General features: G+C 51.5%; 1 protein-coding gene across 5 annotated transcripts in view; it reads right to left on the bottom strand.

Annotated features, from left to right (window-relative positions):
• The window catches only part of CUL9 (cullin 9), a 39,979-nt gene that overhangs the window by 9,762 nt on the left and 12,867 nt on the right, over positions 1-17,350 (bottom strand). For all 5 annotated transcript variants that reach the window (XM_047797642.1, XM_047797645.1, XM_047797641.1 and 2 more), the window contains 18 exons: positions 16,633-16,829; positions 16,039-16,256; positions 15,000-15,249; positions 14,805-14,910; positions 14,060-14,287; positions 13,703-13,793; positions 13,412-13,583; positions 10,945-11,050; positions 10,566-10,661; positions 10,186-10,361; positions 9,857-9,990; positions 9,312-9,491; positions 9,024-9,133; positions 8,763-8,945; positions 8,480-8,640; positions 7,996-8,224; positions 7,711-7,900; positions 21-166 (listed from right to left, as the gene is read on the bottom strand). In XM_047797642.1, the coding sequence (XP_047653598.1) occupies positions 21-166; positions 7,711-7,900; positions 7,996-8,224; positions 8,480-8,640; positions 8,763-8,945; positions 9,024-9,133; positions 9,312-9,491; positions 9,857-9,990; positions 10,186-10,361; positions 10,566-10,661; positions 10,945-11,050; positions 13,412-13,583; positions 13,703-13,793; positions 14,060-14,287; positions 14,805-14,910; positions 15,000-15,249; positions 16,039-16,256; positions 16,633-16,829 (2,973 nt within the window). The remainder of the gene's footprint in view (positions 1-20; positions 167-7,710; positions 7,901-7,995; positions 8,225-8,479; positions 8,641-8,762; positions 8,946-9,023; positions 9,134-9,311; positions 9,492-9,856; positions 9,991-10,185; positions 10,362-10,565; positions 10,662-10,944; positions 11,051-13,411; positions 13,584-13,702; positions 13,794-14,059; positions 14,288-14,804; positions 14,911-14,999; positions 15,250-16,038; positions 16,257-16,632; positions 16,830-17,350) is intronic.

Here is a 17,350-nt window from a genome sequence, read left to right as displayed (position 1 = left end):
AGTGGGAGGAGCTGAGGCACCTCTGTCTGATTGAAATTCAATAGCAGCCACATCTGTACAGTGGACACATGCAGCGTCTGGTCCCCAAACTGCAGCTCAGCCCGGCCCAGCCACGTCCACTGCAGTCGCCGATGTGGCCCCACATCCAGGACGGGATGGTTCTGACCTGGGAAAGTGTGAAGGAAAATAGGTGGAGGCAGAGTAGGGACACAAGGAGCCAGGGTTGAGGCGGGGGTGCCACGCACCAAGCTTTGCTACTCTCTGCGGGAAGCAGGGCCCCACATTCACAGACACAGAAATGCCTCGGCCAGCATTCAGGGCTCAGCCTCCTGTGTCTGCACACGGACCCAGGAGCCCACCCTGTGCCGAGCCCAGAAGGCTCCACAGAAGAAACAGAAGAAAGCTGGGTTTGGCTCCCGGGGAGATGACATTTTATTTAAGACCCACTAGGCTGAGTCTCCTCCTCCTGCGAGCCTGGGACATTTGCTCAGACTAGAAATAAGGATGCAGTCAAAGGGAGATGGCATCAAAAAGGACCAGCCTAAAAGGTGCTCTCTGGCCAAAGGTGGGACCACATTATCAAGAAAATAATGCCTGTGATGGACTGAAACACATAAAATATTTTAACAGCCATGGGTTCATGATGAAATACTAAAAACAGACTCACTGGTCATCTTTTGAGGAAGCTAGAGAACCAATGCACTGTTTTGAAAACCGATTAAAAATAAGGGGGAGGAGAAAAGAATCAAGCCATTCTTGAATTAACAGTACTTTAGCATAATTAAAAGGTTGAGGAGAGGGGAGTTCCCTTCATGGCTCCGCGGTTAACGATCCCATCTAGGATCCACGAGGATGCAGGTTCCATCCCTGGCCTCGCTCAGTAGGTTAAGGATCCGGTGTTGCCATGAGCTATGGTGTAGGTCGCAGATGCGGCTCGGATCTGGCGTCGCTGTGGCTGTGGTGTAGACCCACAGCTGTAGCTCTGATTTGACCCTTAGCCAGGGAAGTTCCATATGCTGCAGGGGTGGCCCTAAAAAGTTAAAAAGTTGAGAAGAGGAAGTTTTCCTTTATAGAGAAGGTGTTCCAGCTGACACATGGAGAGGGAGTGACAAAAATACCTCACTCATGGATGTGCCTAGTGAATAGCTGATGGGAAACTATGCATCATGTATAGATTTCACAAATACTGAAATCCACAGATCCCCCTGAACATCACAGAGACAGAGAGCCCCCTGGTGGAAGTACGAGATACCACCTACGGAGTGTTCCTGCAGGAGAAACCAACCCTGAATCTCAGTGAGTTCCTACATCTAAATATCCGTCTTCAGGAAAAAAGGAGACAGAGGACCGGGCTAGAGGACACCACGCAGATGCAATCAGCCAAGTCCAGCCTGTGGACAAAGCTATATGCACAGCTCTATTTGGCAAACCACCTCATTTCCTCTGCAAACAATCCAAGAGGGAAGGGAGAGGAGAGAGAACTCATCAAATGCAATGAGTGGGCTTTGTCTGGAACCTGGAGAGGCAAAAAAAACCCTAACTTTAAAAGCTCAAGGCAATTAGGGAACTATGAATACTGACTCTGTATCTGACAATATTAAGAACAGTTATTAATTTCTGTAAGTTTGACAATTTTAGGGCCCTTACTTAAAAAAAAAAAGTCCTTACCTTTTAAACTTGAGGGCTGGGGAAAGTGGGTGGGGACAGATGAGGCAAGACTGGCCATTAACTAATATACGTAGGTATATTGGAGTTTATCTGTCTACTTTTGTGTGTCTAAATTTATTTTCATAAAAAAACTTTTTAAATGAGGGTGAGAATAATCCATTTCTGAAATAAAAACTGATAAAAGTTTTCCAACAATATTCCATCAATGAAGAAACTTCTAACATGTGTACTTTAGGAATAAAATTGAACTCAGAAAGAAGGATTAAGATACAAAAGGAACGGTTATTAAAGCAATGATGGCAAATCCAAACTAAATAAGATAATAACAACTAGTTGGGAGATAATAAAAGATAATTCTAAAATACTGAACAGGGAGTTCCCATTGTGACACAGAGGAAAGGAATCCGACTAGTAACCATGAGGTTGCAGGTTCAATCCCTGGCCTCACTCAGTGGGTTAAGGATCTGGCACTGCCATAAGCTGTGGTATAGGTCGCAGACGAGGTTCAGATCTGGCATTGATGTGGCTGTAGGCCAGCAGCTGTAGCTCCAATTAGACCCCTAGCCTGGGAACCTCCATATGTCACAGGTGTGGCCCTAAAAAGCAAAAACATAAATAAAAAATAAATACTGAACTTGTAACAAAGAAGATGGAAGTTAGAGCTAAGATTGTCTATATAAGCACACTGCTGTGCATATATTCAGACAGAACTATAATTTGAAAAGACACATTCGCCCTACATTCATAGCAACACTATTCACGATGGCAAAGACAAGAAAACAACCTAAATGTCCATCAACAGATGAATGGATAAAGATGTGGTGTATATATACAATGGAATATTACCACATTACTCTGCATTAACTTTCAGTTTAAAACAATGGTTTTTTAAAAAGGGGAGTGTGGAGTTCCTGCTGTGACTCAACAGGACTAGTGGAAGGTCTGCAGCACCAGGACACAGGTTCAATCCCCCACCCAGCATTTTTTAAAGTAATAAATTTAGTGTTATAGGATCTGGCATTGCTGCAACTGCAGCATAGGTCACAACAGTGGCTCTGGTCTGATCCCTGGTGCAGGAACTCTATAAGCTGCAGGGTGGCCAAAACAAACAAACAAAAAGTGGCGGTCAGAGGGGAATTATTAGATTGATTAAAAAACAAATTTTAGGAGTTCCTGTCATGGTGCAGAGGAACCATGAAATTGTGAGTTTGATCCCTGGCCTCGCTCAGTGGGTTAAAGATCTGGTGTTGCTGAGAGCTGCGGTATAGGTCACAGATGCAGCTCGGATCTGGCTTTGCTGTGGCTGTGGTGTAGGGCCAGCAGCAACAGCTCCAAATAGACTCCTAGCCTGGGAACCTCCATGTGCTGCGGGTGCAGCCCTAAAAAGACAAAAGATAAAAATACAAATTCTAGGTGTTTACAAGACACATGCCTGGAGTTCCCACTGTGGCTCAGTGGCTTACGAACCCGACTAGTATCCATGAGGATGTGGGTTCGATACCTGGCCTTGCTCGGTGGATCAAGGATCCAGCGTCGCCATGAGCTGTGGTCACAGACACTGCTCAGATCTGGCTTTGCTGTTAGGTTTGCACATTTCCTCATGGTTAGATTGAATTTATGCATTCCTGGCTAGAATACTAAGTGATATTGCACAGCTCTCAGAGTATTACATCTGGAAGCACATGATTACTATCTGCCCCTCTGCCAGGAGCTGTGGTATAGGTCACAGAGTGGCTCAGATCCCGAATTGCTGTGGCTGTAGTGTAGGCCGGCAGCTGTAGGCTGCAGCTCTGATTCAACCCTGGCAACTTCCATATGCCACAGGTATAGCCCTAAAAAAAGCAAAGAAGAAAAAATGCCTAAAATATAAGAGTACAGCAAAGTTAAAAGTGGAGAAATTCTGATGAGAGTAAAATAGTGGCATGTTTTAAAATATATTGCCAAGCAGTGCTTAACGAATCCAACTAGGAACCATGAGGTTGCAGGGTCGATCCCTGGCTTTGCTCAGTGGGTTAAAGATCCGGCGTTGCCATGAGCTGTGGTGCAGGTCGAAGACGCCGCTCGGATCTTGCGTTGCTGTGGCTCTGGCGAAGGCCGGTGGCTACAGCTCCAATTAGACCCCTAGCTGGGAACCTCCATATGCCAAGGAAGCGGCCCTAGAAATGGCAAAAAGACAAAAATAAATTAATTAATTAATTAAATATATTCCCAATAGATTGCTTATTAATAGTAGCAAGGGAAAAAATACTAACTATACAGTGGAGAAATCAAATAACCTAACTATTTCAAAATTAACATCACAAATGAGGGGCAGATAGTAATCGTTATCATCGGCTTCCAGATGTAATACTCTGAGAAACGTGCAGTATCACTTAGTATTTCAGCAAGGATGGCATAAATTCAGTCTAATCATGAGGAGATGTACAAACCTAAAATGAGGAACTACTTGGGAAATGTTAAAGGACCATATTCTCCCAAAATGTCAATGTCATAAAATACAAAAGAAAGGTCAAAGAATTGTTCCAGACTAAAGGAAAGACAGGACAACTAAACATAACAGGTGCTGCTGGACTGGATCCTATCCTAACTTAAAAAAAAAAAAATTATGGAGTTAATTGACAAAATTGGAATATGGAAAGTACATTTAAAAGGATTATATGAATGTTAATTTTTTTGCGTGTATGTCTTTTGTCTTTTTAGGGCTGCAACTGCAGCATATGGACGTTCCCAGGCTAGGGGTCTAATGGGAGCTGTAGCTGCTGGCCTACGCCAGAGACACAGCAACCCCAGGTCCGAGCCGCGTCTGGGACCTACACCACAGCTCAAGGCAACGCCAGATCCTCAACCCACTGCGCAAGGCCAGGGATCGAACCCGCAACCTCATGGTTCCTAGTTGGATTCATTTCCGGTGCACCACGATGGGAACTCCTGAATGTCAAATTTTTTTAAGTAATAAATGTACTATGGTTTTATAAGAGAATACTTTATTCTTAGGAAATTTATATTAAAGTATTTAGAGCCCGAGGGCAAGCATATATGCAATGGTTCAGGAAAAAAAAGTATACAAACACACATATATCCACACATATACATATGTATATGTATACAAAAAGCAAATGATAAAAGCAAATGGAGCAAAATTTAATAAAAGGTAAACTTGGATAAAGAGTATATGAGTATTCTCTGTATTATTATAATTTTTCTGTAAATTTGAAATTATTTCCAAATAAAGACATTTTTAACTAAAAGGATAACTGAATTTTACACTTAAAATGGTTGACATGGCAAATTTTATGCTATTCATGTTTTACCACAATAAGAGACCTAACAGAATGATCAATAAAAAAAAAAAAAAGGTAAGGGAGTTCCCTGGTGGCCTAGCAGCTAAGGACTCGGTGGCTCAGGTCACTGCTATGGCTCAGGTTCAATCCCTGGCCTGGGAACTTCTGTATGCCTTGGGCACACCCTCCCCCCCAAAAAGGTAAAGAAAGCCCATATACTATTAATACCAGATAAAAATAGACTTTAGGAGAAAAAAAACTTTACTAGAAAGAAAGACGGTATTTCATAATAGTAAGGCTTAACTGACCACAAAGATTCTAAACTTGCATAGGCCATTATGGCAGCCACCAGCCGTATTTAGCTATTTAACTTTAAACTGGTTAAAATACATAAAATTAAATACTGAGCTCCTCAGTTACCCTACTTACATTTCAAGCACTCAACAGACATGAACGGCTGTCAACAGTAGAGAACTTTGCTATCACTGGAGAAAGTGCTATTGAACAGCACTGTTAAATGACTTTAAACTTGTATCTGATAACGTAGTCAAAAAATAAAAAAGCAAAACTGACAAGATTAGAGGTTTAAAAATTCACTGTTATAATGGTAGGTTTTGGCACACCTCTCTCAGTAATAGATCAGGCAGACAAAAATGAGTAAGGTTACAGATCTGAACAACACAATGATCAAGGTCAATTTAGTGGAATATATAGAATCCTATATCCAGCAGCTGAAGAATACACATTCTTCTTAATCACACACAGAACACTTATACAATCTGACCATCTCCTAGACCACAAAGGAAGTCTCAATGCACTGCAAAGATTAAGAATCACAGAAATCAGGTTCTTTGGCCACAATGAAATGAAGGTTAAAATCTAAACCAAAAAGATAACTAAGCAAAAATAAACAAACAAACAAAACTGGGGGAGTCCCCATCATGGCTCAGCAGTAACAAACCCAACCAGGATCTATGAGGATAAGGATTCGATCCCTGGCCTCAATCAGTGGGCTAAGGATCTGGCATCACCAAAGCTGAGGTGTACGTTCGAGACACGGTTCGGATCCCACGTTGCTGTGGCTGTGGTATAGGCCAGCAGCTGCAGCTCCAATTCCACCCCCAGCCTAGGAACATCCATATGCCACAGGTGCGGCCCTAAAGACACTGAATTAAAAAAAAAAAAAAAAAAAGGTTTGGAAATTTAAAAATATACTTCAGGCAGTTCCCATCATGGCTCAGCAGAAACAAATCTAACTAGCATCCATGAAGACGCAGGTTCAATCCCTGGGTTCAATCAGTGGGTTAAGGATCCAGTGTTGTCATGAGCTGTAGTGTAGATCACAGACTCGGCTCAGATCTGGGGTTGCTGTGGCTATGGTGTAGGCTGACAGCTTCAGCTCCAATTAGACCCTGATTCAACCCCTAGCCTGGGAAGCTCCATATGCTGTGGGTACAGCCCTAAAAAGATAGATGATTGATAGATAGATAGATAGATAGATAGATAGATAGATAGATAGATAGATAGATAGATAGAAAGAAAGAAAGAAAGAAAGAAATATACTTCCAAAAAACTAAAAAAAAATCAGAGAAATAACAATGGAAATTACAAAAGAGTATGGCAAAGTTAAAAATAGAAAATTCTTAGAACAAAACAATACACTTATGCAATATCCCAAATGTCCAGCAACAGCAGAAAAAGTAAATATATTCATGCAGTGGAATATGATTCAGCAACGCAAAAGAATAAAGTGATGATACAACTGACAGCCTGGATAACTTCCACAGACATCATGTTGAGTGAAAGAAATCAGACACAGAAGAATACACACTCTGTGATTCCATTTACATGATGCTCGATTACAGGCAAAAATCTATGGTGATAAAGGAAAAAAAAAATTTCTCTTGGAAGAAAATACTGACTAGAAAGGGGACATGAAGGAGAAAGCTTTCTGGGGTGCTGGAAGTATTCTGCACCTTGATCTGGTGGTGGTTACAGGAGGGCACATGGATAGAAAATTCATTAAGCCATATTTAAGATTTGTACATTTTACTGAATACTATACCTCAAGAAAAAAAAAAAATCCAAAAACACAAAACTGGAGTTCCCGTCGTGGCACAGTGGTTAACGAATCCGACTAGGAACCATGAGGTTGCAGGTTCGGTCCCTGCCCTTGCTCAGTGGGTTAACGATCCGGCGTTGCCGTGAGCTGTGGTGTAGGTTGCAGACGCGGCTCGGATCCCGCGTTGCTGTAGCTCTGGCATAGGCTGGTGGCTACAGCTCCAATTCGACCCCTGGCCTGGGAACCTCCATATGCCGAGGGAGCGGCCCAAGAAATAGCAACAACAACAACAACAACAACAACAAAAAAGACAAAAGACAAAAAAATAAATAAATAAATAAAAATAAAAACACAAAACTTAGAGAATGCAGCTAAAGCAATGTTGAGAGGGAAATGAATAGCCTTAAATACTTTTATTTGAAAAGATGTCTGAAAGAAGTGAAAAGTAAGCATGCAACTTGAAGTTAGAAAACAAACAAAAAACAGGACAAATGCATATAAAGTGGAAAAAAATGAGAGGAGAGAAATTAACGCTGACCTGACCTACACCCTTCCACTCTTTCCTAGGAGATAGTACTCTCTAGAGATCATTTTTCTTCCTATCTACACATTCCTGTCCAAAGGTCCTCTCCTCTTCCTCTCTGAGATGCCACCCCAAACCTCACCCCAATCTCCAAGTGCCTGTCCCTATTTCCTCACTCTGGCTGTAGAAATTGGAGAAGCGGTCAAGGGCATCACAGAATTCTGTGGGAAGGCACTTTCTGGGATGGTACAGGTAGCAGAGTGGGGAGACCGGCCAGCAGCGTGGTGACAGGACCAGTATAGAAACTGTTGGACTCGGATCTTCGATAAATAGTTCTTTCTCAGCCTCCTTTTCCTCCTCTTGGTCCTGAGAGACAGAAGGATTTCAAGGGCTCTTGGGCTCCCTTCTTGGTCCAGTTTTCTCCTGCTCGCCTGTTCTCCCACTCTTTCCCTCGCTCTTACCTCCTCCTCTTCCAGGCCCTGTTCCCCCTCATCCTCCTGCTCCAAGAGCAGCTTGTCCAGCTGCTGAAGCTGGAAGAGGTGGAACTGGCGCTGCAGCTCCTCCGAGGTGCTCAGGCTCTGCAGCATCTGCTGGGGGAGGCGGTTGGGGAAACAGAGGCCAATCTGCTCCAACACGGCCCCCTCCAGCCAGCTCGAGCCCAGGCTCAGGAGACGGTCCGCCATGTAGTGCCTACGGTGCGCAGAGCCCAGGCCAAGCCTCAGTGCGGGCGTTCGGCACGGCACGGCCTCCCCCTCCAGAATGTAGGTCCCTTTGCTGCAGCCTGCCTGGGCCACTCACCTCGCCCTTCCCACCAGCACCGTGAGCATCTCTGCATCTGACCCTCTCCTCCCCACTGCTCCTTCCTCACCTTCCCTCTAAGACTCAACTCCTCCCCCTCTCCAGACTCCAGGCCTCCCACGCCTGTCTCTCCAGACCCACACTCACTGGTAGAAATGCTCAAAGGTCGTGGCCAGCTCCAGGCCAGAGAGGACCATGATGGGCTCCAGGTGCCGCTGAAGCCGCCCCAGCATTTCCACTCCAGGGGCTCCGCCGATCAGCCCACCCTGGATCTGCTGGTCGATGTGCCTGGCAAACTGCTCGCTCATCTGGGGGAGAGGGAAAAGGCAACGGTGAATCGTGGAGAGGAGTGAAGCGGGAGGCTGGGGGTAGGTGGGGGCGGAAGGGCAGAGCAGGAAGGGCCCAGGGGGCGGGTGGCCCCAGCACTCACGTGAGCAGCCGTGAGGAAGGACTGCTGCAGCAAGGCGCCAGAGAAGCCGCTGCGCAGGGCCAGGGTGAAGGCCGCCCGGGGCCCGAAGAGCTCCGAGCCCGCTCTCTGCAAGCGCTCGTAGAGGTCACAGTATCGGGGCACGAAGTCAGGGGCCCTCCAGGCTGCAGCCAGGAACCTGCTGACCTGAGAGAAAGGGGAAACCACATCAAAGGGGCAGCCCGGCTGCCCCCGCCCACCCCGATCTCTGCCGCCACCACCCACCTGCTCCTGCACCACACTCAGCCAGCACTGGGTGATGTTCCTCAGGCTGCTGCTCGGAAGAACTGGTGAAGGCCCGGGGCTCCGGTCCCGACCCTTACTGTTCCTGCTGACTGCGGAGACCGAGGGCAAAGGAAGGGGTTTTGTCTCAGCCCCCGGGGGACTCCCGGGGTCCTGACCCCCGGGAGGCCCCACCGCAAAGCGTAAGGAAGAATACAATGCAGGAGAGAGACGAGCCAGATCCCGCGACCACCCGGATTCTTAGCTCAACCGGCCAGGGCTGGGACTCACGGGGCCGAGTGGACGGCTCGGGAGAAGGCCCAGGCGGAGGCTCCACGTGCACTAGCAAGTGGCAAAGGCGACGGACGCGAGAGGCAAAGGATGCTGCTCGACTCAGGGGGTTCCTCGAGCTCTCCCTCTGTTCTAAGTACTGATCCAGCAGCCACCCCAGGGAGCTCACACCTTCCGCATCTACAAGAAGACCCGTCAGGGACAGGTCTCCACGGGCGATGGGGACCGAACCGAACGGCCCAGGAGGAGGATAGAGAAGGAGCGACTGTACAGAAAGGCTTTGGGGGCAGGAGGGCCCTGGTCCCCCCCTCACCAAGGTTTGCTTCGGCTGGAGTCTGGGGCCAGGGGAACGGGCTGAGGATGGGGACTGGAGGTGGGGTTCAAATACCAGAGTCTCAGGGAGCAGTCCCTGGGGCAGAAGGAACACTGAGGTGACAGGCCTTCAGGGATAAAGACAGGAACCAAGAGAACCAAGAGCATTAGCTCAGGTCGCCCCTGAATAATCACAAGGAGCGGGTTAGTGGGTCCGGAGGCGGGGCGGTTACCAGGGGAGGTGACGTTCTGCACCAGGGGGCTGACCAGGGCCTCCCAGCAGCTCTTGCCCAGGGCTTGGGCGGCCTCATCGTCAGGGAGGAAGCGATCGGCAAAGTTCTGCTCATGCCGCAAAACCCTGTTCAGTCTAGGAACAAAGCATGTCTGGTCAAGTGACTGAGGACTCCCCTGAGGCCACCACTCGGGTGCTGTCAACGTGCGCTCGGTCCCCTGTCAGCACACACTTCTCACCCACGCTCTTTCCCGGTCCAGCTGCTTTACCTCTCGCACCCCCGCCCACCGGAAGCGCAATCTCCTGGGCAGTGTCCTGTCCTCAGCCCACCTGGGACAGAGCTGGAGGAGACGCCTGCGGTCCTCTGCAATGTCCCGGCTCCAGGCTTGCGCCCGAATTGTGTAGAAGAGACACGTCCGGCGACACAGCTGCTCTCGGAATAGCGGCCAGAAAGTGGGCTTGGGGCCCAGGACCTCCACGCCCCGAACCCGGGTGTCGATGCCACCCTGCAACATGCACAGGCCTCGTACCCTCAGGTTCCCGAAGACACTCCCATGTTTCTGGAACTCAGCAGGCTCCTAGGCCATCCACAAGCCAACCGAGGAGGAACCCTGCCGGAGCCTGGCCCTCAAATGCTGGAGAACCCAGTCGCTCTGGAGACCCTCTGCTTCCTCCTGGTCCCCAGCCCCCAGCCTCTGCCCTGGCCCCACCTGTTGGCAGCGCTTTATGCGGATCTGGATGACGGGCCAGAAGCGGTTCAGGTTCTCCAGGAGGACCACCCGGCTGGCAGAGGGCATCACGTTGACCTGGCGGCAGGGAAGGGGGAGAGCTGTCACTTCCAAAGGCGGAGCTGGAAGGACTGTGGATGGCGACCAAGTCTGTGACGGTGTGTGCCCTTCACTCCTCCCGCCGCGCACCCCTGGGTCTTCGCTGCTCCACTGCCCTATTTCCACTCTCACTGCTCACAAGGCGACGCCTGCATGGAAGGAAGGGACTGGGGAGCTCCCCGGGGACTCGGTCCTTCTGATAAAGCCCCAGGGCCAACAGAAGGATGGAGGATAAGGTGAAGGGGGGCACAGGGTCCCCCACCGTATTGAGCTCCGTGCTGATGCAGCTGGCGCTGTCACCCCCAAACACCACCACCCTGGCTGGCATGTAACTTGAGTCTTCACTGGCCACCAGCAGAGTCAGCTGCCTGGGAGAGGAAAAAAGAATCGGTCACAACCAGGGCGCTGGTCTTGGTTCAAAACAACTTCAGCCCAGCGCTTCCTCCTCAGACCCTGCCCCTGCCTGAGCGGCAGTGTTCGCAGGCCCTCTGCTCCCCTTATCCTCCCCCACGGTGACTCCATTTACACCCATGGTTTCAGCCGAATATTAACGCCCTCGTGACTCCAAACCCACATCTCTACCCCAGACAGCCCTCCTGAGCTCTCCTGCGCGTGTCCAGCAGACATTTCCACGCCAGGCCCACAGGCGCCTCGACTCAACACGCCCGCAGGCACGGACGTCCGTCCACAGGGACCTGCTCCTCTTCCTATTTCCCCTCCTGGGAAAGGAAACTGCTCCACTAGCACTCAAGGTGCTGCGCCTCCTCCCCCGGGGCCTCCCTCGACCGGTCAATGGCCTGCAGACACCACCTCTTCAGACCTCCCAGTCCCTGGCCTTCTCGCTACCCATTCCCCTCCCTCTGCCTGGCCCAACATTCGTCACTGAATAAACCTCCAATTCTCTCCCGGCCTGAAACCCAAACTTGCATAATTGCCAGAGTCCTCTAGATTAAAAAATCAACATTTGTCTCTTCTGTTCAAATCCTTCAGTGGTTCCCTAACTTTCAGAATAAAGCTCAAGTTTGGAGTTCCCTGGTGGCCTAGCAGTTAAGGATTTGGCATCATCACGATGCTGTGGCTCGGGTTGGATCCCTGGCCAGGCAACTTGTGGCACAGCATAGGCATGGCAAAAACAAACAAACAAACAAAGCTCAAACTGTCAGCTCCCAAAACTCTTTGTAACCGGCTCTGCCTACATTTCTGGCTCCATCTCTTGCCACTTCCCTCCACACACCCTTCATTCCAGTCAAACCCAATTACTTAACCTTTTTCCCAGTACCTCACTGTTTCTTGCTTCCATCTTGCGCATGTGCTGTCCCTCTGCCCTCTCTTTATCTAGTTTCTACTCTAACCTTAACCCAGTCAGCCTCCGTTCCAGAAGCCTCCTCTGACCTCTCAGTCAGACCCCCTTCCAGAAGCCTCCCCTGACCCCTCAGCCGGCCCCACTTCCAGAAGCCTCCCCTGACCTCTCAGTCAGACCCCCTGCCAGAAGCCTCCCCTGACCCCTCAGCCAGCCCCGCTTCCAGAAGCCTCCCCTGACCTGTCAGTCAGACCCCCTTCCAGAAGCCTCCCCTGACCTGTCAGTCAGACCCCCTTCCAGAAGCCTCCCCTGACCTGTCAGTCAGACCCCCTTCCAGAAGCCTCCCCTGACCCCTCAGTTGGCCTCAGGATCCAGCACACATGTCCACGGCAATCTTTTCCTTACTCTCTACTCTTACTGGCTCCCCGACAAGCTTGTAAGTTGCCTGAAGGCAGGGCCCACGTCTTACTGTTCGCGTGGCTCTGGCCCTCTTGGCATGTGTGGCACACAGGCCACATTAAACCCGAGGGGAGAGGTGGCTGAGGGAGCCATTGCTCCCCTCGCCCCAAGCACAGAGGACAGCTGACGTGGAGGGAGCACGTCACAGGCTCGGGGACTGAGGGATGGCTACACTCAGCCCAGGGCACAAAATGGGTTTGAGTGTGGCTCTCACAGTCCTATGCTACTCGTGCAGTGGCTTCAAAGCACAGACTGAAAGACACATGGTGCCAATTTCCATCTCCCCCCAGCCTTCCGGGTTTCACTTGCCTGTTAAACTTAACAGGTCTCTTCCGCAGGAGGTCAATATTTCACATTCTGGTTACAAAATTTCTGTTCGTGACCACTCCCCTAAAGAAAGCCTCTCTAGGAGTTCCCGTCCTAGCTCAGTGGCTAATGAATCCGACTAGGAACCAGGAGGTTTCGGGTCCAACCCCTGGCCTTGCTTAGTGGGTTAAGGATCTGGCATTGCCGTGAGCTGTGGTGTAGGTCGCAGACACGACTCGAAACCCGCATTGCTATGGCTCTGGCGGAGGCTGGCGGCTACAGCTCCGATTGGACCCCTAGCCTGGGAACCTCCATATGCTGTGGGAGTGGCCCTAGAAAAGGCAAAAAGCCAAAAAAAAAAAAAAAAAAGAAAGAAAGAAAGGAAGAAAGGAAAAAAACCTCTCTAGAAGTGGCTTCAACCCACCCTCCCGTGTCCAATGAGAGTGGAGTGAACCCGGCCTGGACGATGGGACCTCCTCTGCTTACAGCCATTTGGAGGGGCTGAGGCAGGCTGTGTGTATGGGGTCAGAGCAGAAGGCCTCAGAGTGGGCATCGGCCACACGCACGCACGCACACACACGTGAACATGGCGCATTGGTGGGCACAGGCACGCGCGCGCGCACACACACACACACACACACACATGAACACGGAGCACTCCCACCTAACAAGAACACCGCGGTGCATGTGCAAGGTGATGTGGTGGGAGCCGGTGCTGCCGTTGGATTCCCAGTAGGTCTTGGGGTTGCGGTCGGTCAGCTTGCCTGCCCGGTGCGGGTTGGAGGACACCTCCACCTTCTCCCAGCACTTGTCCTCCTTCACCTCCACACTGGAGCCTACGGGCCAGCGGGAAGCCTGGTTAGTTGAGAGAGGAAAAGGAAAGGCCTGGGGAGCAGGAAGGGAGGCGAGAGGAGAGGCTGCGGTGGCAGCAGGAGAGGGCAATGGGGGCACAAACCTTGGCAGAGGTGCCTGAGGAACACGTCAAAGAAGGGGATGTTGATGGGGCGGTGGGTGCGTCTGTGGTCTTCAATCTGGCCCAGCACCATCTGCAGCCGGTGTCGGAGAGAAGGGGTGCAGGCGGGGCAGCGACGTGGAAACACACACGGAGAAGGAATCCAGGGGCGACAGAGCACTCAACCCCTTTCCTCCCCAAATGTGGCAGAACAGAACCATACAGGGTAAGGTTGGGGAACAAGCGCCCTAGATGTGCCACCACTGGTGCCAAACAGGGAGAGCAACAGGCCACACATGGAAGCCCTTCCCCGGCTCCGGGCTTACTTCTCCCTCAGCTCTGAGCTCTGAACCTCCTCACCTGAATGCAGCCAGCCAGGATGCTGGAGGTGAGGTTGCTGTACAACTGGGCATGTTTCTCACACTCTGTCACCAGGTCCCGGAGCTCGCAGGCCAGCAGCAGCTCAGCCGAGTGCTTGTCCAGGACTTTGGCGAGGGCCTCTTTGGCTCCCAGGCAGCAGAGCACCACGGCGTAGTCCTTGTGCATCGAGGCCAGGCGGTACAGGAAGCAGAGCAGCTCCTGAACGATCTGGCCACAGAGATTAACGTAAGGAGACAAAGGCGGGCCACATACAGGCTGGGGCGGTGGGGCGGGAGGGCGGAGGTGGTTAGAAATGGGGATGTGGGGCCGAGATTCAAAGAACTTGAAAGCAGAGTACCAGAGACAGGCTGGCACAGAGTGCTGGGGAGTCGGGACTCCAGAGTGAGCTGGCAGGGGGCATGCTCGGGCACAGCTTCCCTGGCTTCTTCCTGCCAGGGCCAAGCTATCTCAAGACCCAACCTTGGTCCCTGAGCCTCGCCCCACAAGGCACAAATCCCGAGGGCAGAGGGCAAGGACAGTGTGCTTCTCCTAAACCCTCAGTCCAAAATTCAGGTGCAGTCAGAAGAGTCTGGAGACTCTTAGATGACGTTGGCCTTCTTCCCACACACCCCTCCCAGCATCCAGCCCCACCCAGAAGGCTGTGCAGTGCCCTCCAGAGCCTCGCAAGGTAGCTGGTGCCCAGACGCTGCCTTGCCCTCCCCCACCCTTGCCAGGACGTCAGTACCTCATTGTCACTGCTAGGGCCACTCAGACAGTTGAGGCAGGGCTCCAAGACCTCGTGCCAGGGGAGGACCACTGCCTCCGGGTGATCCAGCAGCCGGGTCATGACCCTGGTGAGGGCGGGAAACAAGTGAGGTCCTGCAGTCTGCCTGCTGCCCTTGCCCCCCCCATGCACCGGGGCCCCGAGCGGGCCCCTCACCTCAGCGCCGTCAGCAGCAGAGTTTTGTTGGGCCCAGGAGCGTCCAGAGTCCGCAGAAACAGGAGGAAGGGCTGGTTCTCCTGCTGGAGGCGCTTGAGAAGGGGCCTCACGGCACCCCCGGGGCCACCCTCGCGGCACAGCACGCGCTCCAAGTCCAGGAGGAGCTCTGCAGATGGGCCCCCCACCAGGGACCGGATCAGCAGCTCAGGAGACCCATCCTGGCCCCGGGCACCGGGGGACTCCAGTGAGGCTGCGCAGACACACGGGAGGAAGAACACATATGGAGAGTCATCCAAACTGAGAAACGGGCAGATGCAGAAAACCACCCCCCATTCTCCTCCCTTTGCGAGGACGTCTGTGGCATCTGCTCAACTGGGGGGATTTTCTTTTCTGGCCCCAAACACATACCTAGCTACACGGACAGAAAAGTCTAGTATGGCAAACGCTGTCAAGTTAAATACATCACAGTTTTAATCTCCCACAGTCATGCAACGAACTATGTTTTATTATTAAATGTGATGAGCTATGTCATCCCACGACTCAACATACATGAACTATTATAGTCACAGCCCTGCACTACTCGTGTGGTGGCTTCAGAGCACAGACTGAAAGACACATGGTGCCAATTTCCACCTCCCCCCAGCCTTCCAGGTTTCACTTGTTTGTTGAATACAAAGGGTCTCTTTCCTGGGGCGTCAACAGTCCACGTTCTAGTTACAAACTTTCTGTACGTTACCATCCCCCTAAAGAAGGCCTCTCTAGAAGTGGTTTCAACCCACCCTCCCGTGTCCAGTAAGAGCGGACCGAACCCAGCCCGGACAGATGGGGCCCTCCTATGAGAAGGCATTTCCTTATAGCCAGTCTCCAGTTCCTCTCACCCCTTGGTCAGGAAGCCCTGCCGAAGACCTTACCTGAGCACCAAAACCCTCACTCATTTCCTGGGCGTCCACAGTGTCTTTCTAGCAAGGTACCCGGGTATAAACCTCAGCCCTCCTGGCCGGGGGCAAGGCCGATTCCTTAGGACAACCAGCCCCAGTACCTGCGTGCTCGGGGCTGCCCGGCGGCTCCGAGTAGCGATTGAGAAGCATCATGAGGATGGTGCGCGTGGTGGGCATGGGTTCTGTCCCCGGCGCTATTCCCGAGTGCCTAAACAAGGTGTCTCTGAGCTCGCGGGTTATGATCTGGTCTCCCAGCGTGTAGTGGTTGCACAAAAGCAGGTTGAGCAGGAGCAGGCCGTTTCTCACCGCCGAGGAGCACCTGGGAGCAGGGAGGTGACCCGGGAAGAAGTTGAGCACCTGAACGCAATGGAAGCAGGAGCCAGTAGGGAGGGGAGGAGCCCTGCAACTGGGGAGGGAGGGGTGTCACGGGTCCCCCTGAGGCCAGACACCTGACTCTCAACCTCAGGTCACTCCCCCAGTGCCAGGAAGGAAGGGCAGGTGTCTTTGATCTCCACGGCATCTCTCTACCCTCAAGTCCAACACCTCTCTTCAAATGACAGCACAGTGGGAGAGGGCCACCAGCGCTGCATCCAGAGGCAACAACTTGAGTGGAATTTCCACGCAATGCATAAGACTGGGACAGGGGAGCAGTGGGGCATGGGACTTAGCAGGAGTTTGGACAGTGAGGTCCTGACCCCTCTGTGTTCAGCATCAGGATCACTGCTGCAGGGACAGTGAGGAGCAGGCTCTCAGAGCCGGGGCGGGTGGCTGAGTCGATGCTGGCGAAGATCTCCCTGGTCATCTGGGCGTCAAACAAAGGGTGGATAGAATCTCGGCCGGTAACGAAAGTGGGGATCTCCGAGGAGCTGGCAATGGCCAGCATCTTCAGGGCCTGCCAGGGGGATGTGGAAGCAGAGTTAGGAGTTGGCAGAGCCACCATGTGGAGGCTGGGGAGAACTGGGCGTCATTCTAAGCCCTCAAACTTTGGGGCAGTTGAACTGTTTGCAAGTAGGTCAAGTAGGAGGTGGAAATGAGACAGGCAGTGCTAGGACATCAAATGCTAAAAAATAAAAAACAAAAGAGGAGTTCCCATTGTGGCTCAGCAGGTTAAGAACCCAACTAGTATCCATGAGGATGAGGGTTCGAGCCCTGGCCTCTCTCAGTGGGTTAAGGATCCAGCATTGCTATGAGCTGTGGTATATAGGTCACAGTTGTGGCTCTGATTGGGCACTGCTGTGGCTGTGGTGTAGGCCGACAACTATAGCTCTGATTCGACCCCTAAGCTGGGAACTTCCCTATGCTGCAGGTGCAGCCGTAAAGAAAGCCAACCCAAAAACCTAGGCTTCCTGGCAGTGTGAGCCTGCAACTTCTCTCTGCCAGTGCCGAGGCTTGCCCAACGCAGGGGGCTTGCCG

Source organism: Phacochoerus africanus, chromosome 9, assembly GCF_016906955.1.
Source record: "Phacochoerus africanus isolate WHEZ1 chromosome 9, ROS_Pafr_v1, whole genome shotgun sequence".
NCBI lineage: Eukaryota > Metazoa > Chordata > Mammalia > Artiodactyla > Suidae > Phacochoerus > Phacochoerus africanus.
The sequence above is the reverse complement of the archived record's forward strand: the minus strand, read 5'-3'. Positions and strand labels throughout refer to the sequence as shown.